The 27,856-nt window shown below is 47.6% G+C and overlaps 1 protein-coding gene and 1 non-coding gene across 6 annotated transcripts in view; both read left to right on the forward strand.

The window, feature by feature from the left end:
* The first annotated feature begins 4,459 nt into the window (after positions 1-4,459).
* The window catches only part of MLXIP (MLX interacting protein), a 64,336-nt gene continuing 40,939 nt past the window's right edge, over positions 4,460-27,856 (forward strand). For all 5 annotated transcript variants that reach the window (XM_066260648.1, XM_066260651.1, XM_066260650.1 and 2 more), the window contains exons 1-2: positions 4,460-4,533; positions 4,635-5,286. In XM_066260648.1, the coding sequence (XP_066116745.1) occupies positions 4,874-5,286 (413 nt within the window). In that variant the 5' untranslated portion in view covers positions 4,460-4,533; positions 4,635-4,873. The remainder of the gene's footprint in view (positions 4,534-4,634; positions 5,287-27,856) is intronic.
* On the forward strand, positions 27,598-27,673 carry TRNAG-ACC (transfer RNA glycine (anticodon ACC)). Its single transcript has one exon. It is a non-coding gene; the product is annotated as a tRNA-Gly (tRNA).

Below are 27,856 nucleotides of genomic sequence, written 5' to 3' on the forward strand. Positions count from 1 at the left end.
GGCTTCCTTGTGGTTGAGTGTGGCCATGTCATTAGTTCTGACCATTACTTTGTGAGTACATGTCCCTTCTGGGCCAAAGCATTCAATTAACAATGCAAGACCCAGTTGAGCACTCCCCCCCTTCCCCCTGTCACAGCCACTGGCAATGGTGGCTGCTCTGTCTGCCTGAGTCTTGGAATGTCCACTGCCAACCTGTGATAGACAGGTAGCCAGCCAATAGATAGGTAGCTTGAACCAGAAGCACACCTGTGTGGGTTTTGGCCATTGAGATTTGAGTGTGGTTTGTTACCTCAGCACAATCTGTACTGATGCATATGGAAGCCTTGTATTTTTTGCACATTGGGAAATTTTCTTTAATTACTGCTTTTATTATTTCCTCTATTTTTTCCATTGTCCCTCTCACTTTCCTCTTTCTTTATGGAATTATTAGGCAGGTGTTGGAGCTTTTGACTGTATACTCCAATATCACTTAATTTCCCTTTGTCCTTTTGGCAGTTTTCTGGGAGAAATTCTCAGATTTACTGCTGTGTTTTCCAGCCCTATTCATTTTGCTATTCAACCCAGCCTTTTCTGCTTATTCACAATTTTGAATTTATATTTATTGTCCAAGACTTCTCCTTGCTTCTTTCCCATATGGGTTGTTGCTTAATGCATACAGGATCTTCCATAGTCTTTGTAAAGTTATTAATTATTTTAAAAGTCTTCTGTTTGTTCTGTTAACTTTTTCCCCTACTTGTTTCTTCTCAGGAACTTTCTTCCAGAGCACTGGCTTTCTTTACTTGTTTGCTGACTTTTGCTGGTCTGTGATACTTTGATTTTGGGAATTCCTATTTGCCTGCTTGCTGATTTGATTGCAATGGAATGATTACAATGCTTCTGATTTCTGGAGAGGAGATGGCTACCTGTGTACTTGTGGTGCACGGGGTGTGGGAGCTCTTTGTCCTTCATGGGAGTTCTCAGCTTTTTGGAGCAGCAGCACTGCATGTCCCTCTGTACACCTGCTGTTTCTGCCTGCCACTCAGTAGGAAGGAAGGTGGGGGCTTCAGCCTAGATCCTCCACAAGCATTCTCCATTTTCTGGGAAACTGCCCCTGAGACCTCCTTGTAGCCATTGTGAGCTTGGAGCACCCATCTTACTCTTGGTGGTTCTCTGCTTCCTGCAGTTTTATTTTATTTATTTATTTATTTTTATTTTTTATAGGGACAGAGAGAGAGTCAGATAGAGGGATAGATAGGGACAGACAGGAACGGAGAGAGATGAGAAGCATCAATCATCAGTTTTTCGTTATGACACCGTAGTTGTTCATTGATTGCTTTCTCATATGTGCCATGACCGTGGGCCTTCAGCAGACTGAGTAACCCCCCACTCGAGCCAGTGACCTTGGGTCCATGCTAGTGAGATTTTTGCTCAATCCAGATGAGCCCACGCTCAAGCTGGCAATCCCAGGGTCTCGAACCTGGGTCCTCCACATCCCAGTCTGACGCTCTATCCACTGCGCCACCGTCTGGTCAGGCTTCCCTGCAGTTTTAACTGTGATTTTCCTCATCTTGTTTCTTCTTTAGTACAGTTTTTAGGAACTTATAGTGAGGATTATACAAAGTATATGTGTGCACCAAATATGGCCCATAGGTTGCCAAATTCTACAATAACATCAGCCTTAAGAGGTTATATCCTTCTAGCCCAGGCAGGGTGGCTCAGTTAGAGCACCATCCCAATACACCAAAGTTGAGGGTTTGGTCCCTCGTTAGGGCACATACAAGCATCAGTCGATAAATGCCATAAGTAAGTAAAACAACAAATTGATTCTCTCTCTCTCTTCCTCCCTAAAAAGTCAATAAATAAAAAATGTTAAAAATAAAAGAGGTTATCATCTTCCAGGATTGAGTTTACTTTTTTAAATTATAAAAAGTATACATCCTCCTTCATGGATATTCTTTGTGTTAAGAAACAAAACAGAAATAAAGAGTACACTCCAAAAACAAGTATACATGTAATAACTGTTTCTTTTGGAAATTAGGATAAGCATAAAGAAGAAAAATAAAAATCAGCCCACACAGTCCTAACCTGTGGTGGTACAGTGGATAGGGCCTCTACCTGGAATGCTGAGGTCACCGGTTCAAAACCCTGGGCTTGCCTGGTCAAGGCACAGGAGAGTTGATGCTCCTCCACCACTTTTTTCTCTCTCTCTCTCTCTCTCTCTCTCTCTCTAAAAATAAATAAATAAAATCTTAAAAAATTCACCCACCCAGAGATAATCCAGATAACTAGTGTTAATTAACATAGTACATATACACATAAATATGTGAACTTATGTATGTATGTATGTATTTATTTTACAGAGAGAGAGAGAGAGAGAGGGCTAGACAGGGACAGACAGACAGGAATGGAGAGATGAGAAGTATTAATCATTAGTTTTTCGTTGCGCATTGCGACACCTTAGCTGTTCATTGATTGCTTTCTCATATGTGCCTTGACCGCAGGCCTTCAGCAGACCGAGTAACCCCTTGCTTGAGCCAGTGACCTTGGGTCCAAGCTGGTGAGCTTTGCTCAAACCAGATGAGCCCGCGCTCAAGCTGGTGACCTCGGAGTCTGGAACCTGAGTCCTCTGCATCCCAGTCCGAGGCTCTATCCACTGCGCCACCAATGAACTCGTTTATTTTTGAAATTGATATCAAGCTACAGATAACTTTTTAAAAGTTTCTTCCGACCCTGGCCGGTTGGCTCAGCGGTAGAGCGTCGGCCTGGCGTGTGGGGGACCTGGGTTCGATTCCCGGCCAGGGCACATAGGAGAAGCGCCCATTTGCTTCTCCACCACCCCCCCTCCTTCCTCTCTGTCTCTCTCTTCCCCTCCCGCAGCCAAGGCTCCATTGGAGCAGAGATGGCCTGGGCGCTGGGGATGGCTCCTTGGCCTCTGCCCCAGGCGCTAGAGTGGCTCTGGTCGCGACAGAGCGACCCCCCGGAGGGGCAGAGCATCGCCCCCTGGTGGGCAGAGCATCGCCCCTGGTGGGCGTGCCGGGTGGATCCCGGTCGGGTGCATGCGGGAGTCTGTCTGACTGTCTCTCCCCATTTCCAGCTTCAGAAAAATACAAAAAAAAAAAAGTTTCTTCCACTCAACAATGCATCATGGATATTTGTATCATTTAGCATGGAGTGTTCTATTATACAATAGTTGGGGCTATAATATATCCAGCCACTTCCCTCTTCAAAGACGTTACATTGTTTCTGTTCCGGTTTATAAACGGCACTACAATCATCATCCTTGCACACATATCCTTGGGAGAAAATTCTAGAAGTGAAAGAATTGCTGTGTCCAATGTGGCTGAGCTTTTAAGAGTTTACCAAGTAAAAAAATTTTCAGATGAAGGAAGGCAACTCAAAGACTGGACGTTCCGATATTTGCAACCAGAGTTCAAAGTGGTGCTTTGATGGCAGCGGCGGGAGGTGGGGGTGCGGTGGGAGGGGTGGGGGGAGGCGGACCTCAAATTCACACTGGAAGCTGGCAGTCCCTTGTGACCTTTTCCTCCGTAGAGACATCTAGGAAAGGCGTTACTGCAGCCAATTCGGTGAGCCCTTCCTCCCTTCCATTCCCAACACCCTCCCCTTCAAGGAGGAGGGTGGGGCAAGGCAATCAGTCTCCATCCAAATCTGGAAGTGAAACTGGTTTCAAAGCAGAGCACGGGTGCTTCCGTGGCGGACTCACGAGGATCTGCAGGGACTAGGATGGGCGCTCTGCACCGAGGCCTCCCGGGACTTCTCGATGCACTCCCACCCTCACCCTTCCCTCCCCACCCCCATCCCAGGCTGGCTTTGAGTCCCTGAAACCTTGATAGCTTTCTAGAAGTGTTAACTATTGGGTTGAACCAAAGGAAATTGCTGCGTTTGTAAGTCAAAACCGGTTGAATACCAGCATTATTTAGGTCCCTCTCTGCTCTGGCTGGTTCAATTCTTCCAGTCCGTCGTACATTTATTTAGCACTCATTCTGTGCTAAGCACTTTGTGATTATGTTTTAACCGTCACAACTTTTTGAGGCACATGACTTGTTTCCCACTTGACAGAAAACAAAATCATGACTCAGAGTTTCCCCTTTTGGAATTTGTTCAGGGCCTGGCATTCTCTCCAAACTGTGATGCCCCCGGAAAATGCCTTCACTTTGGCAGAGCCTGTTTCTGCCTCCTCGTTGTTAGTGAGGTCTCGGTGAGTTTTCTCAATCTTGTTTCCACGTTGCAAAAATTCCTTTGGTGTTCAGCGACTCAGTCTTCTCATCAGCAAAATGGGGACGACAATCCCAGTACCCAGCTCTATCAGAGAAGAGCTGTTAGGACCCAGTTCCGGGCCACTCAGGGGCAAAGCGAGGCCTGGGAGGGGGAAGGAACCCTACCCCCACCCACCACGTGGAGGGCCCGCCCCGCCGGCAGAGAGGCCGCAGGGCGATTCTCCGGAGCGCGGGGCGGAGTCAGCGCCGCCTGCTCGGCCAACGCCTCTCCTGGACCAAAGTACCAGAGCGTGCCACTACCTAGCCAGCGCGTCTCACGGTACTGGGGCCGACCCGAGGGGAGGGGGCGGCGAGGGGCGGGGGTCGGGGGCGTGGTCCCGGCTCTCCTACTTTTTTTTTATTTTCTTTTTGTCCGCCTAGATACGGAAAGGCTTCCCTGCGCCTTTAAGAGGCCGAGGCGGGCCGCCGATTGGCCAAGACGGGCCAGTGACGTCACGCCGGGGCCGAGGCCGTGGCCGCCCCGTCAGCCCGCGCCCTCCCCCCTCACGCCCCACGGCGCGCTCGCGGACAGTTCGCGCGCGGGCCGGGACGGCGTCGCTCAGCTTCGCTCGCGCGCGTCGCCCAGGACCCCCGGGGGATGCCCCGGGTCGGGCGCTCCCATGGCCGCCGACGTCTTCATGTGCTCCCCGCGCCGGCCCAGCAGCCAGGGCCGCCCGGTGCTACTCAAACCACCAGTGCCTGAGGACGACGACGACTCGGACACAGATGAGCCGTCCCCGCCGCCCGACTCCGGCGCGGCCACCGCGGCCCGGGCTCACGCGAGCGCCGCACCGCCGCCGCCCTGGGCCGGGCCGGGCCGCGAGGAACCGCCGCGCCGCCAGCAGATCATCCACAGCGGCCACTTCATGGTGTCGTCGCCGCACCGCGAGCACCCGCCCAAGAAGGGCTACGATTTCGACACGGTCAACAAGCAGACGTGCCAGACCTACAGCTTCGGCAAGACCAGCTCCTGCCACCTGTCCATCGACGCCTCGCTCACGAAGCTTTTCGAGTGCATGACCCTGGCCTATAGGTAGGGGACCCGGCGACACCCGGCCGGTCCCACCTGTCGAGCTGCGTTCCCTTCTTTGACAGAACAAGCGCTGGTGGGGGGGGGGCTGGGCCGCTTGGGGAGACCCCTGACTTCACGCTTTCTCCTTGGGTCTTCCCCCTTCGGGAGGGTGAATGGGTCTGGCGTCTCCGATGGAAGCTAGAGGGTCTGGTGTCCCGGCCTCTCCGCCTGTCAGCAGCGCTTGGGTTCTTCCGGCTTCGCGGTCCCCAGCCAGTGCCTCCCCTCCAGGGTCCTGAGGCTCCCGATTTTGGAAAAGAAAGAAGTGTAAATAGAGGCTACATCTTGTATAGCTCGACTTCTAGCTGCCCCTTCCGCCAGACGCTTTGTGTGCTTCCAGCCGTGTGTGGTCCAGCCCACCTGCCCAGGGGTGGCTTGCTTGCTGGTTCCAGCCTGTTTCCTCCTTTATAAAGAGGGGGTGCCAGCCCTCCCTGCCTCCACTGGCTGTTGTGGGGATGGAACGAGATGGGTAAAGGGCTTACTCCAGTGTCTGGCTCATTGTTAGATGCTTCCCTTAACGTTAGCTGCTTCCCTTGTGGTCCCAGCAGAGGGAGGTTTGGTCTCCTCGCATCCCCTTTATTGGGAAGCCCTCCCACAACTTGGGAGGAGGGACCCTGGGTGTCTCCCAGGAAGACTTTTGAAGCCACAGCTGTTGGAGGTGTCAGTCTGTCCTGGCAAGTTGGAGGGTTCTCCGGGTTAGCCCTGAAACATTATATGGAGATGTCAGTGTTTAGGGCAGGCGCCCGGGACACACCATCCTGCCCTGTGGATTTGGCTCTGGGCGGAGGTCTCTTTTCTCTAAGTCACGGAAAACGCCGGGCCCTCCCTTTCCACTCTCTTCCTCGGTGTGTGCTAGGTATTTGCCGCAGGTAGCTTCTGCCTCAGCAACAGAACTCATTTGGACTAGCTGCAGTGCAGAGAGCCCAGCCCTGCACCAAGCTCGTGATAGGATCGCTGCCAAGTGGGGGTTATTGATTTAGTCACTGGACTGGCTGGGGCTGTCTTAGGTCCACTCTGCAGTCAGCTCAGGAAGTTTCCTAGGAGATTGCAGAAAAGTGTAAAGAAGAGTAGGTACATTGCTTCTCTCCTACCCCCCTTTCTTTTTGGAGAGCCATGGACATGGACTCCATCCAAGTTAAAACATTACACATTTACCTGAAGTTAAAACACTAAATACAGGGCTCTGGGTGACATTTTCCTCCTCTGGAATAAATGATTAATCAGTTTGTTCCTTTGTTATGTTCCTAAAAATACCCCCACCCTCCCATTTCCTCTCGAAGTGTTCCCTGATGGTTTGTTTGCCACATGGCCGCAGTGGGTTACCCACCCCCTTTAATGGCGCTCTGGCCAGCTCTGCTCTGCTTCTCTGGTCTTGCCAGTTTGAGCTGGCATGGAGCCTGTGAAGATGTTCTGGGTTTTTGTTTGTTTTGTTTTGTTTTAAACAGATGGTATTGGGATTGTAGCCCAAAGCCTTCTTTTAGCCCTACTTACTCCATCTCAAATTTTGAGCTCTTCCATTGGAATCAAACCCAACTAGGTGGTAGCGAGTGCTCCAGTGTGAGTGAGCCCTTTCATACAAGACTAGGGGTGAATGACAGGAATGTGCTTTATTAAAAGAACTGAATCCTCTTCTTTATTTTAATATAAACTCCATGTACAGGGAGAGAATGGATGGCTGAGGAGCAGGAGGTGAAAGCGCTCACCTAAGCTCTGCTGAAGGAATAACTAAACCGACCTCACCTTTGCCCTCAGTTTGGATAACCTGAAGGCTTGTTGTTAAATAACACCAAGGAATTGTAGTAAGGTATCCCCTTACCCCCATGTCGTTCCAAAATATTTTGGCAACTGGGCATTCCTCAATTAACTTTCTTGATTGCACAGTGCATCCTCGGTTTAGTTGAAGACTTACCTTGCTCTTTTTTAAAATTTTATCTTTTTTTTATTACCGATTGACTTCATGTAGTCATCGAAATTCTTGCTGTCCACTAGCTTCCAGGTGCCTGCAAAGGCATCCACCATGGTGAGGCTGGGCTAGGCTTGAAGCACAGCTCTGGGCAAATGCTGCGGTCCTTCCCCCACTCAGCCTTCTTCAGAAATTCTGTCCCTCACCTGCCTAACCTTGTTCTTTTTTTAAATTGCTTTTAGAAAGAGAGAAAGAGAAAGAAGCATTGATTTGTTGTTCCACTTATTTATGCATTCATTGGTTGATTCTTATATGTGCCCTGACCAGAGATCGAACCCACAACCTTGGTGTATTGGGACGGTGCTCTAACCAACTGAACTACCAGCTAGGGCCTTACCTTGCTCTTAACACCTCCTACCTGCTGGCTCCCTTGCTTTACTGCTACTCTCCGTGCCCAAGTCCTGCCACAGCAGGTCCCTAATGGGTGTCTGCTGAGTAGTGTCTCATGAAGATGCTCTTTGTCTCTCTGGGGACGGCTGTTTTGGATAGCCCTCTAGTTGAGTTGGCAGTGTGGAACTTTAGTACTGGGTGACAGAGGAGTGACTCAAAACCAGTTGTCTAGGCTATAGCCTCTGGCATAGATAGCAGTGCAGAACAGCCTGGAGATTGTGACCTCAGCTGTCCTGTCATGACCACAGGCCGGCTTTCAAAGAAGTAGGGTCCAAATGGGGGGCAGCCAGGGCAGAAGGGTAGTGTCAGAGGTGGTCTGACTTTCCTTTCAGTGGGGCCTAAGCAATCTCCACTGTTTCCTGTCTTTTTCCTCCTCCTCGGCCTGGAGGAAGGCCCCTGGGCCTCCATCTGTGTGACTGTTTCTGGCCTGGGCTCTTTCTAACTTCAACTTCCTGTCTCTCCCCTGGCCCCTTAGTTCTAGCTGCCTAACTCTCCCTGGTACACTCTGTGCTCGTTGTGTGTGCATTTGGCTTCCTGTAAACTGCTGCCTTCCAGCTGTTTCCAGATGAGGTTCAACAGCTCTTTTGGGGAGGAATGAAGTGCAAGGGAAGTTGTGGTAATCCCCCCCCCCCCCCCCCCCCCCCCCGCCTCCAGTCCTGTGAAGTGGTCTAGGGATTCTGAATTTGATCTGTTCCTGAACATGCAAAGTCTTGGACTCCTGAAGGGGCTTTGGCAAAACTGGCTTGGGGTGGGGAAATCGGCGTTTGAGAAATCCAGACCGTGTGCCCACTGGCCCACGTGGGTAAATAACAGTGCCAAGGGGGGCTGCAGCTTCATGTTCATGTCGCTTCCTTGAAACCCATGTCCTTCCCACTCTGTGATGCCACATAGTCCTGTAGCTAAACATCTTGATTTTATTCTTCATCGTGTGCTCAATGACTGGAACATTGGTGGGGGTGGGGGGAGGGTTGCTTTTCCCCAAGACTTACATGACAGAAGCTTACCTTTTCTCAGCCTTTCTGTCTGCCACTGTAAAATGGGGAGGAAAAAAACTGCCCTCCACAGTGAAGGTTAGGATTAACTGAGATGATGTCTGTGAATGTGTCTAGTACCTGGCGAATAAGAGGCAAGAGGAGGTTTAACAGGCACAGTCCAGCTCTGCGTCCTCATTCAACTGACATGTATTGGGAGCCCAGGCTTCTCATCTGTAAACTGAAGAAAATAACATATCTGCCTGGGGGCTTTTAACGTGGCTTTCAAATGTCTTCTCCACAAATACTAAATAGATGCATTCTTGGTTTGCCAGTCCTTTCTAAGGCCCCACAATGGAGTTATGTACTCTAGAACATAATTCATGGTTCTTGCCCTCTTAGCATTTTTAGGAATGTCACACATGTAAATCACCCACGCAGATTCTGGACACATCGAGTATATAGCTTTTTGAGACTGGTTTTGGTTTTAATTCTCTACTTTTTAATGTAGCTCTTTATTAGGGAGGCTTGGTGTTAATGTCTGGTGAGGGGTGATTGATGGTCTTTTTATGTCGTTGGAGATAAGCAGCTCTCTGTACAGTGGGTTTGGGCTGAAGTGGAGATTTGAGGAGACCTTTTAACTTGGACCCATAAGATAGATAGCCTTGGGATACAAGTTTGTGGACTGTGACCTTGAGGAAATGTGGCCTGTATAGTACCCTCTGTTCCTTACCCAACACAGAGTCTCTGCCAAACTCAGGGAATAGCAGGGATTAAAGGTTTAGAGCCCTGTGTCCTTCAAATTTTCAAATTTTAAGTTTTCAGTAGAGAAACTTTCTAATGCCAGGCCTGGTAACTGGTTGTAAATGGGCCCCTTTTACACGAATGGCTAAGTTAGTTTTATTCTTCAGCAGCCATGCCAAAGACAAGCAGTTTTTCTTCTCCTGTGCTTTCTTTAGCTTTTAACCATTACACAGTGTGCCAGTAAAGAGTTAGATGGGAGCGAGGGCTACAGGGATGAGCAAGACATACTCTGCCCTCGAGGAACCCACAAATTTGGGGTAAGGGAAAGAAAAACAGACATTGTAGAACAGTTAGTGAGGGCTGTGATAAATGTGAACCAGGTCTATGGTAGTACCGAGGAAGGGTGCTGAAACCAGACTGAGCGTGTGCACGTGTCCATCATCGGTATCGGTGTGGACCATTTCCCTAACTTCAGGGTTCAATCTGCACCTCCCCTTCCCCAGTTTAACTGTCAAAAATTATGACTCATTCCCCAGGAGGGTGCCCCACTATTTCTTTTCCCTGTCTTTTCCCCTTCAGTGGCTCAGGACCAAATTTCCTTTCTGTGTTGAGTTCGACTGGCTAACTGCCGTCCTGTTGGAAAGGGTGATAGAATTGGGAAGAGCCTGGGAAAAGAGGTTGGAGGAGAGGGTGCCGGGGCTGTATTTGCTAGGGTAGGAGAAGAGTAGATAATTGAAATTAACTGAGCAACTACTATATTCCAGACTCTCTTTGTGTTATCTTAAGCATTTCTCACAATAACCCTCTCAGGTAGGGGATGGTAGGGTTTTTATTTTTCATATTTTTTTTAAAAAAGAAAGGAAAACTGAGTTTAGAAGTTAGTTTGCCCTGTCACTGAGAGGTCAGGCAACTTGTCCAAGACTGTGCCTAGAGCTGAAATGTTCTGCTCACAAAAGTCTGCAGGCTTGTTAGAGAGGAGGTCAAAATTGCCAAGTCCTCTCCTAAGGAAGGCATGGGGAATCCAGGATGGGGGACGTGACTGCCTGTAGGTGGCTCCATGCCCTTTCATGGCTGCCCTTTCCCACTGGTGAAATCCTACCGTTCCTTCGAGGCTCGGTTTGAGCACAAGTTGCCCTAATAATCCCAACGGGAGTGAACACCATGGTCCTCTGTAAATCCATGACCCTTACTGATTCTGCCACGTGTCCTTATGTAGACCTGACCTACCAGGATTCCTGCCTTCTTCACCTCTGATTTGCCCACAGAGAGCCTAGCAGTATTTGGCACGTACTGTGTGATGAAGAAATATATATGGAATTGAAAAGGACGCTCAGGCACCTGGGCTTGCTCCGAGTGATTTGTTTATCTTCAGTTGTCCGGAGATAAACCTCCTGGGTGGAACAGTGATTTAGGGCACGTTGCTTTAGAGTGGGATAACAGGCTGAGTGCTTTTGCTAGGTGGTGTGTGTATTGTGGCTCTGTGGACTGGAGTGGTCGGCAACGAATGCCCTCACCCTGCCAAGATGTCCACACCTAATCCCTACCACTGTGAATATGTTAGGTTATAGGGCAAAGAGGAGTTAAGGTTGTCAATCAGCTGCCTTTAAAACGGGGAGATATTTTAGATTATCTGGGTGGGCCCAATGTAATCTCAAGGGTCCTCCATAAAAGTCAAAGAGGAAATTAAAAAGAGAACCAGAGAGAAAGAGCTGCGGGGGGGGGGGGGGGAGGCTGACATTGCTGGCTTTGAAGTGGGAGGCAGGGGCTACAAGCTGAGGAATGTGAGCCTTCTCTAGAAGCTGGCAAGGAGCAAGATCCTCCTTTACCTCTCTAGAGGGAATGAAGGCTGCTAACATCTTGATTTTAGCCGTTGACACCCAATTCAGACTTTTGATCTCCAGGATCAAATAAATTTGTGTTGTTCTAAGCTATTAATTTTGTTGTCATTTGTTATAGGAGCAAAAGGAAACCAGTACAGACTGGTTTCCAGAGTTTCTTGAGGTAATGTTTTTAAGCACATGACCAAGGTATAAAAGTCTTTCTTCCCTCTTCTTCCACCGCAGGAGAACACAGCTGCCTGCCCTGGAGTAAGCAAGTTCACTGGGTATAACAGTTCACTGGCACAGTCCAGGGCCAGTTCAGTGGATTTCGTGATAGGAAGGCCCTTGTTATAAGAGGAAAAGTCTGTAAAGGGGGCCTTATCCTTGCTCCCCAATAAAATTCCTATAAGTAGGGTATTGTAGAAAGTTAATTTTACATATTTTTAATATATATATATATATATATATATATTTTTTTTTTTCTTCATTTTTCCGAAGCTGGAAACGGGGAAGCAGTCAGACAGACTCCCACATGTGCCTGACCAGGATCCACCCGGCATGCCCACCAGGGGGCGATGCGCGTTGCTCCGTTGCATCCAGAGCCATTCTAGCACCTGAGGCAGAGGCCACAGAGCCATCCTTAGTGCCTGGGCCATCTTTGCTCCAATGGAGCCTCGGCTGCGGGAGGGGAAGAGAGAGACAGAGAGGAAGGAGAGGGGGAAGGGTGGAGAAGCAGATGGGCACCTCTCCTGTGTGCCTTGGCCGGGAATTGAACCCGGGACTCCTGCACGCCAGGCCAACACTCTACCGCTGAGCTAACCGGCCAGGGTGATTTTACATATTTTTAAGGATTTATATAATGTCTGATGAAAAATTCCATGTAAGGTCCTATTCCCCAGAATTGAATTACTTCTTGGGTATAATATGTACAGTCCAGGCAGCAAATAGCATAGGTGATTTCATCTTTTGCTGGAAGGCTGTCTACAGTCCGAATTCCAGGTTACAGGACTGTGTTTCAGCCAGAGCTCTTTGAGGCACAGGGGTCAGGTAGCCTCTCGCCCATTGCCCGTGCAGTGGGGTTTGGTACAAGCATTAGGAAGGGTGCTGGTCATCTCACAATAGTTCCAGAACTCCTAGGACGGCCTGACTCCAGTGGAGGCTGCAGCTGGGTGCCTGGCAGCTCTGGGTCCTCTGCTGGGGAGTGTGCCCTTTCCTGATACACTGCTCCTGGGTGACTGGTCCCCTCTCTTCGGCTCTGCTTTTCTTTGTGGCCTTGCTTCTGTTGCCACCAACTGGCCCTCCTACCTGCTGTCCTGTTCTCTGCTTGGAGCTTCTGCCTCGGCCTGGCTGGAGCTTGCTCGTGGCCCATGTTTCACATACAGACCTCACTTAGAGCTCCCTGTCACCACCAGTGCTGTTTGCCAGTTGTCTACTTAAATTTAGCCTCATAGCCTTCAATTCGCACGTTTGAGGAGGAGGCTTGCTGGCCTCCCTCTGAGCAGACCCTCCCCGCTGCAGAGCATGCATCTGTCCTGGTCTTTGGACTGGCTGCGCTCAGCACAGGCGCTTATTCCTTTCAGAGTATTCATCAGGTCTCTGTCGTGGGCCAGACACTACTCTAGCCACTGGGGGTGCAGTAGGAAACAGACAGACAAGTCATCTCCCTTCACGGAGTTCATATTCTAGCGGGAGACACAGTAAGCAAAGCAGACCGATAGTGTTCATGCAGCGAAGGATAGACTGAGAGGGAAGATGGCAGGTCACAGGGGTTGGGGTGGGCAGATACTTTATCTCCGCTGGTCACAGAAGTCCTTTGAGGAGGTGACATTTCAGGTTGAACTGAAACCTGAGTGGATAGTCATTCCAGCAGTCAAAGAGCCACAGGCAGAGGCCCAAGGTGGGATGAAGTTGGCACAGTCCAGGGCCAGAAGAAGGGCCAGCAAAGTGTGGCTGGAATGTTGAGGGCAGGCGCAAGTGGTCAGAAAGACTAGAGAGGGCTGGGGCCTGCTGGGGAACTGCTTGTCGCCCTGGGGAACACATGGAGGCTGTGTGTGGAGACCTGTCAGGAGGAGGCCGTGAGTGGAAGCGGCGGTGCCTCTGGGGGCTGCTGGCTCCGTTCTCAGACAGGACGCTAGTAGTGGGGGTAAGGAGGTGTGGGTGATTCACGGTGGGATTTGAACGTGCTGATGGATTGCACATCGGGGATGAAAGAAGAAAAAGGAATTAACAATGGCTGAGGTTTTGGCTGGAGCCCTGGGAGCCTTTACCGGAATGAGGAAGCTGAGAAGGCCCCGTCAGCTGTGTGGCCACTGCTGCTCTGCACACTGAACTTGGCTGCCATGGGCCGCCCCGACAGACGGACCTGTGGGCTGGGCAGCTTCCCTCACAAGGGGCTGCCAGGGCCAGTCAGTGTCCAGGCACCACGGTGACACAGTGAGGTCCTCACTACTGCCAGGGCAAGTCCCCGCTTAGCCTGACATGGTCAGGCGCCTTGGCTCTGTCCACGCTACTCTGTTCTGCGTCCCTAACCTCTGTTGTGCCTCATGAGGGCCTGATCAGGGAGGGGAGGTTTTGGAGTTTCGAGCTGACCTTTGGAAAGTAGTGTTTTTCTGCTGAAATATATGCTATCATCTATCTTGAATGGCATTTTTACTCAGTTGAGACTGGTTGTGTTGGAGGAATATTGCCTGGTCTTGATGCCCTCAAAGACACATCACCAAATCTAGCGTTCTTAATTTGTTCAGGATTAGATGGCATCAGCAGGAAGGCTTCCAGAAGCAGGAGTGTAAGAGGGGTTCTTTTGGTAGCTCCAGAAAACTGTCTAAGATCTGGAAAAATAATTCCAGAAATAATTCCTTGTCATTAGCTTTTGAGTCTCAAGTGAACATAAAAAATCCGACTGAGTAACAGTGGAGAGGAAGGCTAAGCCAGAGCTCATAAGGGGCCAGCAGAGAGAGCCCGGCTCCAGGTGGAAAAAGAGGTTTGGGGTGTGTCAGTTGCCACGGAGAGAGGAAAGTGGGGACTGTGGCAGCATGGTGTGACTGCTGAGGCATGCTCCTCTCCAAGTGGGCGGATCTGTCTGGGAAACTAGTTATTGTTCGTTCCTTCTGCAGCTTATGGGCCTCTTTTGGGCAGTCACCATGAGACAGATTCAGTCATCATAACAAGAAGCAGCTTCTTATGCAGAAAGGAAGGGGGTTAACCTAGTTCCCAGGTACTTACCCAAAGTTTTAGCTTTGGAAAAGCTCTTCCTACGCTCACATGGTAACTGGCCCATTTGCAAGTGGATTACTTTGTCTTATGGGACCTACCCAGATAGCTTGGTACTGAGCTTTGGAGAAAGTTAATTTATAAATCCCTTTGCCTATTAAAATGAAACACTTGCAATGAATTCTGAAAATCACATATAATTATATTAGTTTGCAATGTTAAATAACTATTTTCTAGTTGAGTAGCAGGGACTTTTAAATTGCCTCCTTTGGCCTGACCAGGCAGTGGTGCAGTGGATAGAGCATCAGACTGGGATGTGGAGGACCCAGGTTCGAGACTTTGAGGTTGCCAGCTTGAGTGCAGGCTCATCTGGTTTGAGCAAAGCTCACCAGCTTGGACCCAAGGTCACTAGCTTGAGCAAGGGGTTACTTGGTCTGCTGAAGGCCCACGGTCAAGACACATATGAGAAAGCAATCAATGAACAACTAAGGTGTCACAACGAAAAACTGTTGATTGATGCTTCTTATCTCTCTTCACTCCTGTCTGCCTGTCCCTATCTATCCCTCTCTCTGACTCTCTGTCTCTAAAAAAAAAAAAAAAAAAAAAAAAGCCTTTGTTTTTTAAATTATTAAATAGGGTCTCCTCCCTTGAGTAGGACTCTTTCATCCACTGTCCAGGCAAGTTGTTGTTTAGCAACTTTATTGAAGCATAATTTACATATCATAAAATATACTCATTTTAAGTGTGTGCATCATTGAGTTTTTAGTTGTGCAATCAGTGATCACAGTCCAGTTTTTAAAATTTATTTTATTTTATTTATTTATTTTTTACAGAGACAGAGATTGAGTCAGAGAAAGGGATAGATAAGGACAGACAGACAGGAACGGAGAGAGATGAGAAGCATCAATCATTAGTTTTTCATTGCACATTGCAGCACCTTAGTTGTTCATTGATTGCTTTCTCATATGTGCCTTGACCGCGGACCTTCAGCAGACTGAGTAACTCCTTGCTGGAGCCAGCGACCTTGGGTTCAAGCTGGTGGGCTTTTGCTCAAACCAGATGAGCCCACGCTCAAGCTGGCGACCTTGGGTCTTGAACCTGGGTCCTCTGCATCCCAGTCCGACGCTCTATCCACTGCGCCACCGCCTGGTCAGGCGATCACAGTCCAGTTTTAAAACTAGATTCCGGCACCCCCTAAGATTTCCTCATGCCCTTTTATGGTTAGTCCCATAGCCCACCTTTGCCCCAGACAACTACTGATTTGCTTTCTGTGCTGATGGGTTTGCCTTTTCTAGACATTTCATCTAAATAGAATCATACTATATGTCTGACTCTTTTCACTTAGCATAATGTTTTTGAGATTATCTCACAATGTAGTGCATATCGGTATATTGTTCCTGGAACAGTGGAACAGTATTCCACTGTATTAGTGTACAATGTTTGGCTTATCTACTCATTGAGACACATCTTTGAGGGAAGCCTAGTACCTTCATTATTTGGGTATTAGCTTTCCATTTCCTGTAACAAAGTTATAGGGACTTTCTTACACAGCGAGACTAGGAAATGGCAATGAATATGGTAGAAAAATGACACAGGACTGTGGTGCCACTGATTAGCAACACAGGACAGTGATAAACAACATACCACTTAGCCCCTCTAAGTCATGATGTTTTTAACTGTAAAAAAAAAAAAGGCAAAAGAAAAGGGGGTTTGACTAGAATCATGGTTACCAGCCCTATTTTTCTTCATGGACCTTTCGTCTGAGAGATACTGCCTTAGAAATAGGTTGCAGCGCGTGGGAAAGAACAGACTGCTGGGGTGTGCAACAACATGGGTGACTCTCAGACGTTATGTTGAATGGAATAAGCAAATCAGCCTTAACTAAAATAGTATATACTGAGTCCACTTAGATGAAGTTCTAGAATAGGTGCAAGTCATCTGTGGGGGGAGAAGTCACAGCAGTACTGGCCCCTGAGGGAGGTTGGAGAGGGGACTGACAGGGAAGAGGCATGAGAGAAACTTCTCGGGTGATGATAATGTTTATATCTTGAGAGGGGCTTGGGTACACAGTTGCCAGAACTCGTTGAATGATGTCAAATTTGTGCATTTTATTGTACACTGATCTTTCCAAAACCAAAAAGAACCAAGGACAAATTTTGAACTTTCGCTAATGTTACGCATACTGAGGTGTTAGGGGTGAAGGGCACTGATGTCTGCTTCTTACTTTAAAGTTCTTTCAAATAGCAGCTCTCACACTTCTTGCTTTCAGGACCCCTTTGCTCTCTTACATATTGAGAACCCCAAAGAGCTTTTGTTTTTGTGCATTTTATCTACTGATGCTTACCATGTTAGAAATGAAAACTGAGGAAAATGTAAAATATATTTTTTTAAATTTTGTTTTATTTATTCATTTTAGAAAGGAGAGAGAGAGGGAGAGAGAGGAGAGAGCTAGAGAAGGGGGGGAGGAGCAGGAAGCATCAACTCCCATATGTGCCTTGACCAGGCAAGCCCAGGGTTTTGAACCTGCGACCTCAGCATTTCCAGGTCGATGCTTTATCCACTGTGCCACCACAGGTCAGGCAAAATGTAAAATATTTGTTCAAACATTTAAGAAAAATAAACCCATTACATGTTAACATAACATTTTTGTAGAAAACAAGTTTAAAAAAAATTAGCAGAGCCTGACCAGGTGGAGGCGCAATGGATAGAGTGTTGACCTGGGATGCTGAAGACCCAGGTTTGAGACCCCGGGGTTGCTGGCTCGAGTGCGGGGTTGCCAGCTTCAGCATGGGATCATAGACATGACCCCATGGTTGCTGGCTTGAGATTAATGCTGGTTTGCAGCCCAGTGTCGTTGACTTGAGGCCAAGGTTGCTGGCTTGAGACCAACATCACTGGCTTGAGCAAGGGGTTACTGGCTTGACTGGAGCCCCACCCACCCCATCAAGGCACATATGAGAAAGCAATCAATGAACAACTAAATGTGCCACATCTACAAGATGATGCTTCTCATCTTTCTCCCTTCCTCTCTCTCTCTGTCTCAAAAAATAAATAAATAAGAGTGACATTGTTTTACACATTTGCAAATTTGTTTAGTTAGAAGATAGTTGGATGCTCGTGTCTGCTTTTGCATTCCCATTGTGATATCACTTCTGGAAAACTGGGAAAAATTGTATTTATTTAAAGAATAACCACTGTGGCTTTATCATGGGCAAATAAATACTGTTAAAAATGTTAAAAACAGGCCCTGGCCGGTTGGCTCAGCGGTAGAGCGTCGGCCTAGCGTGCGGAGGACCCGGGTTCGATTCCCGGCCAGGGCACACAGGAGAAGCGCCCATTTGCTTCTCCACCCCTCCGCCGCGCTTTCCTCTCTGTCTCTCTCTTCCCCTCCCGCAGCCAAGGCTCCATTGGAGCAAAGATGGCCCGGGCGCTGGGGATGGCTCTGTGGCCTCTGCCCCAGGCGCTAGAGTGGCTCTGGTCGCAACATGGCGACGCCCAGGATGGGCAGAGCATCGCCCCCTGGTGGGCAGAGCATCGCCCCTGGTGGGCGTGCCGGGTGGATCCCGGTCGGGCGCATGCGGGAGTCTGTCTGACTGTCTCTCCCTGTTTCCAGCTTCAGAAAAATGAAAAAAAAAAAAAAATGTTAAAAACAACTTTTGGAATGATGCTACAACATAGACGAGCCTTGAAAACATGATGCTGATGAGCAAAAGGACCAAGGACCGCTTTTTACCCCATTGATCTGACAGGTCCGGATTAGGCAAACCCATAAAGTAGAGAGAGAGGGGCGATTGCCAGGGGGAGGGGAGAATGTGGTCACTGCGAGTGGTCATGGGGTTTTTTGAGAGTTATAAATAAAAATGCTCTAAAATTAGAGAATGGTGATAGTTGCACAACTCTGAATATCCTAAAACCAATGAATACTTTTAAAGGGTGAGATTTACAGTGTGTAAATTATGTCTCAATAATACTAATATTTAAAAAAATATTCAGCCTGGTCAGTGGTGGCGCAGTAGGATAGAGAGTCAACCTGGAACGCTGAGGTCGCAGGTTTGAAACCCTGAGCTTGCCCAATCAAAGCACATATGACAAGCAATCAATGAGCAACTGAAATGAAGCAACTGTGAGTTGATACTTCTCATTCCTCCCCCGAACTCTCTCCTCTCTCTGTAAAATCAATAAATAAAATAAAATCTTGAAAAAAATATATTCAAAAACAGTTCAGGTTTTCAACATTATCTCTTCTGTGTACAGTAAATGAGAGTGGTTGGGAAAGTGACCTGCCCTGAGCATTTCCCCTAGATTAAAACCAACTGAGGAATTGGTTCTCCAGTCTGCCCCTTGGGTTGCCAGATCACCCTCTATAAAATAATCCTGTTAAAACTTCTTTTCCTCTTAACATTGTCAGGGGGTTGTCACAAACTCAAAATGCCCAGAAGGGCCTGACCTGTGGTGGCGCAGTGGATAAAGCGTCGACCTGGAAATGCTGAGGTCGCCGGTTCGAAACCCTGGGCTTGCCTGGTCAAGGCACATATGGGAGTCGATGCTTCCAGCTCCTCCCCCCCTTCTCTCTCTCTGTCTCTCCTCTCTCTCTCTCTCTCTGTCTCTCCCTCTCCTCTCTAAAATGAATAAAAAAAAAAAATACCATTACCGTTTTGACAAAAAAAAAAAAAATGCCCAGAAGGGCCAGGAACTAAAGTGAGCCTTCTGTAAGGCTAAGAGGACCTTTTGCTATCTTTTATTTTCTGCCTGCAGGGGTCCCCAAACTTTTTACACAGGGGGCCAGTTCACTGTCCCTCAGACCATTGGAGGGCTCCCACATATAGTGCTCCTCTCACTGACCACCAATGAGAGAGTTGCCCCTTCTGGAAGTGCAGCGGGAGCTGGATAAATGGCCTTAGGGGGCCAAATTGCGGCCCATGGGCCGTAGTTTGGGGACGCCTGGAGTAGAGTCATGGTTACAGAGAAACAGTTCTTTATTATCAAAACCATGCAAGCATAAACTGAAATTAACTTGGTCTCAGTGATGGAAAGGCAATAGGGAGCAGTGGGGTCTGTGGTGAATGAGAGAGTGTTTGCTTGGTCTAAAGGGGGACGCCATCACTCAGCTCCAGGTGATTCTTGCTATTTGGGAATGTGCGCCCAGGGTTATGAGATCTGGCATGTTTGAAAAATTAGAAGAGATCTGAATTTGTATGTGAACTCTACTTTTAAGTTTTGGTTCAATCTATAATGTCTGGTTTCAGGTATTAGGTATTATAAAGAAATGAGTTTACTATAGGTTGGATTTAGTTTAGAAGTGAGTCTTAGAGATGAAGGAATATGTTGTGCTGTTTGCCACAAGCACAAGAAGAGACATTTTAGGTGTCCTTACTCTCACCTGTACCTTCTGCCCCATGCTCTGTTTAAAGTCACAAGACCGTAATCCTCTAGATCAGCGGTTCTCAACCTGTGGGTCGCGACCCAGTTTCCAATGGCTTTAGGCGACCCCTGTGTTTTGGTCGTTCGACCCCCGCTGGGGTCGCGACCCACAGGTTGAGAACCGCTGCTCTAGATACAAAACCTAAGACTGTCTGCCTAGTAAACCCCAGAAGTACGCATGCTTAAGTAGAAAGTAACTCCCGAGTTATGAGGAACATGGGCAATTATATAAGTAATCCTGCCTTGGAGGTGGAGGGTTGATTCTCCATTTTGTTAAATTCTTGGACTGTAGGCAACTCTTAGCTTTACACTCCATTTCAGACTATTACCCCTTAACTTCACCACCATGCGTCACTGGGGTGGGGCTGTTTCATGGGTTGATTTTAGGGTGAAATAAAGATCATAATTTGACTTAACTCTAGACAGTTGGTTTGGTTCAAGTTGAAACAAAATTGTAACTTTAAGTGAGACTGAGGAGGCCTCTCTGTTGGCTCTTGCTTAAAGTTTCTAACCTGCATATTTGACCTTACATAACAGGCCTCTTATCTTTGCTTCCCCAGTATAAGTGTGTATGTGTGTGTGCGTGTGGTTGAGGTGCTTAAGAAAGGAACAGATAGGCCCAATTTAGAACCTCTGCCCAACACACACATTCACATACAGAAGTATGGCTTGTGCAGCCCCTTGCACACATTCACTCCCCTCTCTAGCTCTCAGATTGTCTCTCCATATTTGACTTGACCCATAAAGGTGTTGGCAGATAGCTGTATGGTTCTTACATGCTATAAGTTCTGCTTCTAAGCCAGATTGAAATAGAATTTGAATTTATTAGAGGTACAGTGTTTTCTCTGCTGAGATGTGTTCACTGAAAAGTTGGGAAATTCTTCTTCTAAGCTAAGGGACTGACTTTTTGGAATTTGACTGTTTCCAGGCCTCCATCCAGGGGAAAAAAAATTGTAATACCCAGAGATAACCACTGTCAGTTCCCTAGTGTTTATCCTTCCAGACCTTGTGGGTTTTTTGTTTGTTTTTCTTTCCTTTTCTTTTCTTTTTTTGCATGGTGAGTGGTTTTTTTTTTCACTTATAGATTAGGAACACCTTTCCAAGCTCCCAAATATTTATCTGCAATATTTCTTAGTGACTGAATAGTGTTTCATCGTGTGGTTGTGCTGTTATTTATTTTCTCCCTCTCTGTTGGTCACTGAGAATATTTCATGGTATTTTGGGTAACTTTAAGGTGTTTCTGGGCCCCTGTTTCATTCCTCTTTGTTCCTATACACCAGGTTGGCTACTTTCTCTGAAAATGTCCCTGTGCCGCCGCCTTCTTCCTGACAGCAATCACCTTTTAGCCTGAGAACTTTTCAGCAGGACTCTTGAAAAAAGGTGGCAATTGGCACTGCCACTTTAGGGCCCACCTGCCTTGTCACCCCCTCCCCTTCATCCTTTAGGTGAGTGTGGAGGAAGGTGGTGAGCAGGTACACAGCTGGAAAGTAACCTTTGTGTGTGCCCTGAGCTCTAATGGGAGAGCTCCCTGCATTTTCCTGGATGTCCCTATGGCCTGCAGAGGGGTGGGGGACGTGACGGATAGTGTTTGACACAGCCGTCAGCAGTGTGCACGCCTGGACTGAGCTCCAAGCTCGCATGCCTGTGTCGTGCCCGAGGCCAGGGCTTTGCAGGGATGTGAGCAGGTGGATGCCTTTCTTGGCTTTTTGTTGTTCCGGAGGCAGGGAGAGCGTGGAGCTTGGTGAGAGGCTGTGATTCCAGCCCTGAGTTCGCACAGCTATGGCGAGTAAGCGCATGTGGGATGGGGAGTGGTGTCGTGGATGCAAACCCCTGTGAGTTACAAACAGCCCTGGGTGCCTTGCAACATGCAGGAGGAGCTGACTCAATGCTCTGGGAAAGAGTTTAAACACTTCCTGTCACATCGAGTCCAGAGATGCTGATCCTGGCTTCAGGCCTTACTCATCAGTGTAGCCAACTCTGGGTGTCTGTGGTTCCATCCCCCCACACTGGCAGAGCATGTGCTGGAGGGACTGCCTGAAGACCTGATGACTTGGGTTATGTTTTAGAAACGGGATCAGGCCATCTGGCTCCCTTGGCCCAGTGGAGAGGTGAGGTTGTCCCCTGTGGCAGCCATGTCTAGCGGCTACATTCTAGCTCAGAACTCCTCACTGAGGGCTCCCTGCCCAAATCCAGCAGAACCTGGCCTGGCCTCAGCCTCCTAGTTCTCTTTGGAATTTTTTTTTTCTCCAAGAGAAACTATGGCTGAAGGCGTCCCATGGAGAAAAGTCTTCTCATGAAAGCAAGGAACCCAGTTACCAGCTTAGCCTCTGCTTGTCCTTGGCGTTGTTGCACAGCTCCTGAGAGCCAGCAGGCAGGTGGTGCTGGAAGCACACCTGTGGTCTGCACGGCCTCCCCCAAATGTTCTCAGAGAGCTCCCGGGGACCTGCTGATCACTGGAGCCAGCATGGGTTATGTGTAGGCAGCTGCTTTTTGCCCGATAACTTTGTTTGCTTATCTCTGTTTTTGTGCTTGTTGCTGGCTCCTTGGAACTTTGGGTGTGTTAGCATAGTGCTTTGAGATGACTGCCACTGATTTGTAAAATATGGATGAAGTGAACAGGCAGGTTGTGGGGTAAGAACTATAGTCATCTGCTGGTGCCGCCCCCCACCAGTCCTTCCCGCAGAGAGGAGGTCTTTGTTTCTTGCCCCAGCGGGCCCTGGGGTAGCAGCTTTCATGCGTTTGTAGAGCTGGGAGCAGCCACCCCAGCTTGGTAGCCCGAACTGGGCTGCCCTTCCAAATTGACTGGAAAATTGACCCGGCAGCACCATAGAAAAACGTGACATTTCAGCCCTTGTTTTTTGTGGGCTGAGAGCACTGGAAATATATCAGTAAGTGAGACTAAAATATGTTCTGGGAGCTCAGCTCACGGGAAGGAGAGCTGCGGCTGCCTGCAGCCAGCGCTGTGATGTGTCATGTCTGAGTGGCAGCTGTCCCTGTTGTATCACATGGGCTGGCTGATGTTCATGTATGTATTGAATAACTTTTATCCCTTTTTTAGTGTGATGTCTCCAAGTCATAGGGACCAGGGCTAGAAATGAGTTGGGGAGGGCAGGTGTTTCAGCTGGCTCGTGTTGGGCTGTTGCAGTCTCCTGACAAAGCCATCATTGTTTTGACTGAAGCACCAGTTGGTCGCTTTGAATCGCTCTGGTGCTCTGAACCGGGCTGTTTTTCTTCCACCTCAGCCGTGTTCCTGGGGGGGGGGCCGGGGAGGACTGCCCGGCCTGGAGGGGAGGCCTGCTTCCTTTGCCCTCTTTGCTCAGCAGCGTCTGAGACGATGAGTGAGCCATTCCAGAAGAGACAGCTGTCTCCCGGTCAGTGGGCATCCCAGGCCACTCCTGGCCCCCAGCTGGGTGACAGCCATCGTGGCCTCTTGGCCTGGAGCCTCCAGGAGTCAGCCTGCTTGCTTGTGCCCTCAGCCTTACTTGGCACTCGCCTGCCCAGTACAGGAGACCACCTGCTTTGGCGAGGGTCCCCACCTGCTGTCGCACATTCCTGCCGACCTTTTGGCCTGGCATCTGCCTCCATCATGTGTGTGATGCTTTAAGCCGGAGAGTTAGCCCGCAGAGTGAGTACGACCTCTGGCTGGATTCCTAGACGCGGTCCCTCAAGACTGGGACAGAAACTCAGCATTTGGGTCCTTTCTGATGCTGACTTAGGTCACATTGTCGCACCTCTGCTCCTCATTCAATTTCATATTTGTGTGGTCAGATTAGTCATATCGGCTGTCCTTTGGGAATTCCAGCCTGGCTGCTGAGGGCAGCAGGAACTCACGTGGGGGTCGAGGCAGCTCCCACAGTGGTGACAAGAGCCAGCCTCCATTTCCTCCCAGAGCGGGAACTTTGTTTCTGCACATTTGATCGGATCACTCTCCAAATGCAGTTGTGGTTGAAGAGTGGCATTTGAAGAGCTTGGGACAAATGAAAAAAAATTTCTTTTAAAGCTCCCTGGCCCCAGACAGCCAAGTTAAAGTGCTTTTCTTAAAGACAGAGCTGCAATGGCTGGGGGGAGAGGGGGTTATACGAGGTAGATAGGGCTGGATGGGAGGGTAGTAACATGAAATGACCTTAGCCACAAGGTTAGTTCTTTCTCAGAGATAGTCTTGGGAACCTCCCACACAGTATGATTTGAGGAGCACTGAAGAATCTATCGGTGCATCCAAATCACTTCTTTTGTTCAGTTTTTGAGTTCTGTGGCATTGAAGTTGAGTAGCTATTAAAATATGTTTGCAAAAATACCCTGCCCTCTCTTAAGGAATAGAGCTTCCTGTGCTATAAGCCAGTGTTCCAGGTCACCGTTGTTTATTTTGTTAGTCATATCTTTTATAAACTTAGCCATTGTTAATGGAAAGTGGAAATCTCTCTCAGATGCATGATAACCTTCACTGTTTCTTGAACACATTGACGATAACATAACTTCTAATTATTTAGAAGTCTGTTTCTGAATATTATTTATTGTCTTGTTATAGTAACCTCCAGATATTCTTGCACTGTTAAAGGTGTATTTGCTTTTCTAACCGATGATCTCGGACTCTCTTGTGAGTGGGCTTTCAGATCTCTAACGATTGTCTCCTCAGGCTCATGGCTCCACTTGCTCTGCAGTTTGCCTCCTCCTCTCCCTTTCTGTCTGGTGCCTCCCACTTTCTGTTGGTTTGCATAACTTGTTAAATTGAGTGTAAAATAGGAGTAATTAACTTAGTGAGGGTTTAGAGACTCTCCTTTGATACAACCACATGCACAGACATTTATTATCTATCTTGAATTATTATTCACTTCTGTATAACTAAATTAAACTTGGCATAGTTATGAGATAATGCTGTGTGTATAAGCTTCTCTTACAGAATCATCTTAAGCCATTATTTATCTAATTGCATCACTGAAGTTTGTTGACCAGATTAACTTGTGTGGACGGTAGAAATGATGTACCAGTCATGTATAAGGGCAAAGATATTAAACTCTTAAGAAAATTACAGTGCATTCTTATTTCTGAAATGTGGCAAATAAAAACTACAAATCAGTATGGTAAACCGTGTCCCCTGGGTAATTGAATATTGCTTTCCATCAATTATGAGATGGAAGTGCACTTTTTTTCTTTTTCAAATGAACTTACATTGTGAAGGGCCTCCTCCAGCCCCTTTCTCATTATATAGAAATGGAGAATTCAGACATTGCAGAAAGATAGAAGGGAAAGAGCAGAACCATCTGAAACACTGTTCTTGGATTTATATCTCCTGTTCTTTTGTTCCTGTGTCCTTTTCACCTTTTACTATACCTGTGCAAGTAAAAATAGACCTGCACTATCATTTTCAGGAGCAAAAGTTTTTAATTTTGATGAGGTCCAGTGTATCTGTGGGGTTTTCGGTAGCCGTAATTTTTGTATTCTATTTAAGGAGTCTATACCAAGCCCAAGGCCTCTAAGATTTTTTTTCTTAAGTTTTCTTCAAGAAATTTTATAGTTTTAGCTGTTACATTTAGGACAGTGATCCATTTGGAGCTAATTTTTATATAGTGTGAAGTAAGGCTTGAGATTCAGGTTAAGTAGTACCTTGATGAATGTTCTTTTATATAGCTCTTCTCATTCTACTTATTTATTTTCTGAGGACAAATTCTTAAAAATAAAATGGAAAGCCTGACCAGGAGGTGGCACAGTGGATAGAGCATTGGACTGGGATGCCGAAGACCCAGGTTCAAGACCCCGAGGTTGCCAGCTTGAGCATGGGCTCATCTGATTTGAGCAAAGCTCACCAGGTTGGCCCCAAGGTCGCTGGCTCAAGCAAGGAGTTATTCAGTCTGCTGAAGGCCCACGGTCAAGGCACATATGATAGAGCAATCAATGAACAACTAAGGTGTCGCAACGAAAAACTGATGATTGATGCTTCTCATCTCTCTCTGTTCCCGTCTGTCTGTCCTTGTCTGTCCCTCTCTCTGACTCTTTGTCTCTGTAAAAAAATAAAAAAATAAAAAAAATAAAATGGAAAGATCAGAGAGTATTTGTGCTGAAATCTTTGGTATATGTTAGCGGACTGGTTTTCAAAAGTTGTACCAATTAGAAAAGACAACCCCGCCTGACCTATGGTGGCGCAGTGGATAAAGCGTTGATCTGGAAATGCTGAGGTCGCCGGTTCGAAACCCTGGGCTTGCCTGGTTAAGGCACATATGGGAGTTGATGCTTCCAGCTCCTCCCCCCTTCTCTCTCTCCTCTCTCTCCCTTTCTGTCTCTCTCTCTCTCTCCTCTCTAAAAATGAATAAATAAAATAAAAAATAAAAAAAAAAAGATTAAAAAAAAAAGAAAAAAAAGAAAAGACAACCCCCAGAATGGAAGAAAACATTTTACAAATCATATATCTCATAAGGGACGTGTGTCTAGACTATATAAAGAGCTATACAACTCAAAAATAAAAAGGCAAACAATCCAGTTACAAAACTGGCAAAGGTCTTGAACAGACATTTCTCCAAGATGTAAAGATGACCAATAAACAGATGAAAAGACATTAAACGTCATTCATTGATCATTAAGGAAATGAAAGTCAAAACCCTGGAGATAATTGCTTCACACCATCCAGTGTGTGACATCAGCGTTGGCAAGGATGTAGAGATTGGCGCTCTCCCACGCTGCTGGTGGGAAGGTAAAATGGGGCAGCCGGTGTGGAAAACAGTCTGGTGGTTCCTTAATAAATTAAACGTGGAAGAACCATTTGCCCCAGCGGTTGCATCTCCAGGTTTATACTCAAGAGAAACGAAAGCTTATGTCCATACAAAAACTTGTACATGAAGGCCCACGGCAGCATTATTCCTAATGGCCAAAAGGTGGAAACAGCCCAAATGTCCATCAGCTAATGAATAAGTCAACAACATGTGATATAACCATACAGTGAACTTATTATTCAGCCATAAAAAAGAATGGAGCCTGATCAGGCAGTGGCACAGTGGATAAAGCGTTGAACTGGGATGCGAACTGGGATGTGAAGGACCCAGGTTCAAAACCTCGAGGTCACCGGCTTGAGCACAGGGCCACTGGCTTGAGCAAGGGGTCACTTAATCTGGTGTAGACCCCCCCCCAACAAGGCACATATGAGAAAGCAATCAATGTACAACTAAGATGCCACAGTGCTTCTCATCTCCCTTCCTGTCTGTCTGTCCCTATCTGTCCCTCTCTCTTGTCTTTCTGTCACACACACAAAAAAATTAATTTAAAATAAAAAAAGGGATCTTGCTGCAACATGGATGAACCTTGAAAACATTAAATGGAAGAAGCCCATCACAAAATAACCACATATTATATGATTCCTGTTTCTCTGAAGTGTCCTGAATGGGCACACATAACAGAGACAGAAAGTGGATTAATAGTTGTTTAGGATTTGCATGTGATGACTAAGGGGTACAGCATGTCTTTCTGAGGCAGTGAAAATGTTCTAAAATTGATTGTGGGGATGGTGGCACACACTGTGACTGTGCAAAAAACCCTTGAACCGTACACTTTAAATGGGCGAATTGTGTGGTATGTAAATTATATCCCAGTAATGCTGCTACCAAAAAAAAAAGTTCTAACAATTAACATTCCCACTAGCAGTATATAAGAGAGCCCATTCCCTCATATCCTTTCCAACTCTGAGTATCATGACCGCAATTTTAAAATTTAAATCAGTTTTATTGAGGTTTAAAATGTAAATAAAATTCACTTCTCAAAAGGTGCAGTTCTAGCCCTGGCCGGTTGGCTCAGCGGTAGAGTGTCGGTCTACCGTGCGGAGGACCCGGGTTCGATTCCTGGCCAGGGCACACAGGAGAAGCGCCCATTTGCTTCTCCACCCCTCCGCCGCGCTTTCCTCTCTGTCTCTCTCGTCCCCTCCCGCAGCCAAGGCTCCATTGGAGCAAAAATGGCCCGGGCACTGGGGATGGCTCTGTGGCCTCTGCCCCAGGCGCTAGAGTGGCTCTGGTCGCAACATGGCGACGCCCAGGATG

Source organism: Saccopteryx bilineata, chromosome 2 (genome assembly GCF_036850765.1).
Source record: "Saccopteryx bilineata isolate mSacBil1 chromosome 2, mSacBil1_pri_phased_curated, whole genome shotgun sequence".
Classification (NCBI taxonomy): Eukaryota; Metazoa; Chordata; class Mammalia; order Chiroptera; family Emballonuridae; genus Saccopteryx; species Saccopteryx bilineata.